Here is a 4,575-nt window from a genome sequence, read left to right as displayed (position 1 = left end):
CACAACCTACATGGGCTCGCAAGCAAGCCCTTTAGGATGCACAATCGCCATGACACCACTTAGGCGGGACCACTAATGTGGTGGGTGCATGACTTGACAGGCAGAGGCTGTGTATGTCGCATGCCGAGCCCAAGTAACCGACTCCGACCCCAAGCCCAAAGTCGCCCGAAGGGAAACAAGAGCACTGAGAGAGCCTGACTCCCTAGGCCGCTAAACCCACTAGGATAGTCTGGTTACTCCCGCATATAGACCGGGCCGGGGCGGATGGTCTGCCTACTAACTCCGGCTCGCCACAACACCATTCAGCTACTCTACGTAAGCGCAGAGCACCCAGGAGTACCACGAGGAGGTAGATGTGTGACTTGGATGTGAGAGGCTAGGGACCTAGCTAGAGGTCTATATTCTCATCACAATCCCAAACTATTTCTCCTCCAACCTTCACGCCAATCTGTCAAACTTCATCACAGACATCTGCACGACGCGGTTTCCAGGCCGCTAGGATTCACGATTCCAAACGACAATACTCAGCCCGCTACACTGGACTTCGTAAAGCCAGGACAGCTGTCAAAGCTTCGCTGCAAGGGCACATCTCCTTAGGATGACGAGAGTACATGCTTACTCTCAGGCTACATCAGCCTCCCTCGGGCTACTTGCAGTATAGACGCAATATAGATATCCCGAAGGTCTCGTACGCCTACAATGAGAGCTCATGATAAGTCGGAGGACTCGTGATCTCCAGTTAACCCCTGCCCCGACTGAGTTGTCGGTCGATGTACACAGTCCAGGATAACCCAGACACAATGCCTGCTCCATTACGACAGCGACGATCGGGCCGGGAGACGACTCTTTACTACCCAAGAGAGTCATAGTTACTCCCGCCGTTTACCCGCGCTTGCTTGAATTTCTTCACATTGACATTTAGAGCACTGGGCAGAAATCACATTGCGTCAACACCCACGAGGGCCATCGCAATGCTTTGTTTTAATTAGACAGTCGAATTCCCCTAGTCCGTGCCAGTTCTGAGCTGAGCGTTGAATGGCCGAAGAGGATGACCACGACGGCTCGCGCTGCCACGGAAGCCTCGCAGCAAGGAAGATCCGCGGGAGGCCAAGGCACGGGACCGAGCTCGGATCCCAGAACCGGCGCAAGAACGCCGAGCGTTCACCTCGCCCAGGCCCGACACGTCAGCCAGATCCGCTTCCCGACCAAGCCCGACACGCCCCGTTCCTCAGAGCCAATCCTTATTCCGAAGTTACGGATCCAATTTGCCGACTTCCCTTACCTACATTAGTCTATCGACTAGAGGCTCTTCATCTTGGATACCTGCTGCGGATATGGGTACGAACCGGCGCGACACCTCCACGTGGCCTTCTCCTGGATTTTCAAGGTCCGAGTTCTCGAGAGAGATGGAACACGAGGTGATGGAACAGGAGAAACGCGCGATGACGATAGAACGAGAGAGACGACTAACAATCGAGCGGGAAGAGGAAAATGGGATATCGACGAGAGCGATGTAATCGACTCGCTCGAGTTGATACGCGCGATATGGACGTCTATGCATTCGACGACGTGTAATTTGCGGCTGATGATGGCGTTTCTGTCTAGACATCTGGCGCTTCGTCGAGGAACGGAGCCGATTGCGCATATACGCGAGGCCGAGCGTATGAAGAACTCTATACGTATCGTCACCGACGTGTGGAGTCGGAAAGGCTCGTTGAACTCGTACATGTTCTGAAGAGCATGGTTCGCTTCGTCGAGAGTTCTGCGACGAGCGCGCGTCGCTCATGGAGATCGAGATAGTGAGGGAAGCTTGCTCGAGTTGGATACGAGAATACGGGGAATATCTGGCGCGTCTGAATACAGCGAGGAGGAGGAACGAGAGTTGTGGTAGCGGTTTAGACGCATTGTTCGCGTCCCTATCTGGAGACAAGAGGAAGACTGACCGATTTGTTCAGTACGTGACGAAGTTCGAGGGCGACAGCTCGAGGCGAGATCTTCGGGAGAAGGGAACCGATTGCGAGTTGATTCGAATGTACCTGTATAACGTCAAGGATATAGTCAAGAAGAAGAGACGCAACTGGTGGAAACACGCGAAATTGAGAGTTCAATTTTTGAACTTCGCATCGGATCGGAAGGAGTTGGTGCGATAGTTGATAGATCGGGCCACCGACGATCTGGAGAAAGTGCCCGGAGTGCGCGGAGAAGCGAGAAGCGTCGAGTGCGACAGCGAGGGATGTATCGTTATGACGGTCGTGCGAATTATCGCGAGAGGGATCGATTGTGGAGGAGAGTGCGAATTTGAGCGAATATATGTCTGTAAGAGTATATAAATATACTACTGTATACTAATATATATAAGAATATATATAAGAATATGTATACGAATATGAATATGTGTACGAATATAAATATATGTATAAGAATATGTATACGAATATGATGAATTTGTATAAGTATACGTTGAGTAATAAAAACAATGAATATATGTACGAGATATGCTGAAATAAAAAACAATGTGAATCGCCATTAATACACATCGTTGTTGCAGTGATTAACTAACCGCGAGAGGCGGAATTCCCTTTTCCTTCCTCGTTTGATTACATATCGTAGAAACGAGAGGCGGATCGGCGACGTGCCGGAAGTTTTCAATTTGCGATACCGAGGGTGACGTTATCGGGAACGTATGAGAGACGAGAGGTGGGAGTCGCGCGAGGAAGAAATCATCGTAGGAGTGTTAATTAAAACGAGAGATTCAATTTTTGCGATATCAAGGATGACGTTATCGGGAACGTATGAGAGACAAGTGGGAGTAGCGCAAGGAAAAAATCGTCGTAGGAATGTTAATAATAAGGAGAGAATATTTTATTATTTTATTATTGTATTATTTTATTATTTTGTTAGAAATGTAAAAAGAGGAAAAAGATTTTTGTAGGATGCTGCAATTAGGCGCCTGTGTCTAGGTTTTCCGCGAAACCTAGTGCGTCCTGTTTTTCGCGGCGACGAAAAGGCGCGTGTTCCTAAATATAATAAGAAGGGAGGGTGTGCGTCACGGCGGGACCCGACCACGAACCAGTCGTGAAAAACTCGTAATTATTTTGCGAAAAAATACCACCTCAACCAGGACTCGAACCTGAATCTCTTGCTTACCGGGCAGGTATCTTATCCCTTCGAGGCATGTGGTGAAGCGCGTGTTCTGGATATGTAGGATGCCGCGCGTTCTGTTATTTTAGGATGTCGCGGTTGTCGCAGTTTGGCGCGTCTTCGACGCCGCCTCGGAGTATATATCTAATCGCGAGAAGCAGTTTTTTCATTGTTAAGAACATGGTATATGGAAGAAGTCGCGTTTAACGGCGGTTCGTCTTCGAACGAGAGCGACGATCCGCTTTTACGCACGTTCGATCATAACGTGACGCATCACGATCTCGACGGCGATATCGGTGGCGACGATCGTTGCGAGTCGGTTACTGAGAGTGACGATAGTTTAGAGTGTCACAAGACTATCACGCCTAGCCGACGAGGAGTGGATCGCGGTGAGAAAGGACGTTCGCCACGAGAGAACGTGGTCACATATCACCTGCGATGAGAGATCGGTACGAACAGTCCGCGAGAGAAACTGTGGATCGAAACGTTGCTCGCTCTGAGCGACAGAGCGGTGATATACGAGAGAATAGCGAGAGAGAGAGAGAGAGAGAGAGAGAGAGAGAGAGAGAGAGAGAGAGAGAGAGAGAGACGTCAAATTCGTCATTCCTATAGATGGTGGGGATAACACCGTGTGGGGGTTGTGATATGGAGAAGAGTCACGATCTTCTCGAGCGCGTGGCAGGAGTTGAAGGAGTGTGCGCCTATCGCGTTTGGGAACGGCAGTGCGTCGAGTGTCTCGAGGTTTTGAGAAACAGGTGCGAAAATAGAGTCGATCCTACGGTTACCGGAACGATAAATTCTCTGGTCTCGAGTAGCGCAGTTGGAGGGTGCGAGACTCGCTTTGAGTCGACATTTCGATTACTCGAGTGCAGGGTACGACGGTTCGAAGGGATTCGAGTGGGTGGATATTGAGACGGTCTTTGCGAATCGCGTGCAAATGGGTGCGGTAGTAAACATCGAGTATATTGATCCCTGATGGTTTCTCGAGGACGCGAGAGACACGGTGCTCGAGCGAGTCGATCACGATAAGCACGCATGTTTGAAAGTCAACATCGCGTTTCACGAGGAGTTCGTCGCGAATAATAAGAACGCTGTTAAGAGCATTCGTACGAGGAATCATCAGCTATTCGGTATGTCCGATCTGCGAGAATGGTACGACGGAGACGTTATGGATGTTATCTTGACGTCGTTGGAGGAATTTCAGGAACGCGACAGGTTGGGCGTTACTTCGGATATTAAACTTGATGATCAATGTAAAAGGTGTAATCCTATATACGCTGGATGTTGGACGTCACTCTGAAGATAAGATATAAGAGAGCCGTGATCAACGTACGTTCAAACGACAATGCATGCTTCGCGTGGACGGTGATGGCCGCTGTATCCCGTCGATCTACAGCCGGACAGACCTTCGTCGTATCCTCATTATTCGTTGGT

The 4,575-nt window shown here is 49.7% G+C and overlaps 1 protein-coding gene across 1 annotated transcript; it reads left to right on the top strand.

The window, feature by feature from the left end:
* The first annotated feature begins 1,776 nt into the window (after nt 1–1,776).
* On the top strand, nt 1,777–2,530 carry LOC148936237 (uncharacterized). Its single transcript, XM_089078665.1, has one exon. It carries the CDS (start codon nt 1,785–1,787, stop codon nt 2,148–2,150), a length of 366 nt encoding a protein of 121 aa, XP_088934791.1. The 5' UTR covers nt 1,777–1,784; the 3' UTR covers nt 2,151–2,530.
* Nucleotides 2,531–4,575: the final 2,045 nt, after the last annotated feature.

This window comes from Pogonomyrmex barbatus, unplaced genomic scaffold, assembly GCF_055798465.1.
Source record: "Pogonomyrmex barbatus isolate J1 unplaced genomic scaffold, ASM5579846v1 scaffold26, whole genome shotgun sequence".
In the NCBI taxonomy this organism is placed as follows: Eukaryota; Metazoa; Arthropoda; class Insecta; order Hymenoptera; family Formicidae; genus Pogonomyrmex; species Pogonomyrmex barbatus.
Note: the sequence above shows the minus strand (reverse complement) of the source record. Positions and strands in the feature narration are given on the sequence as shown.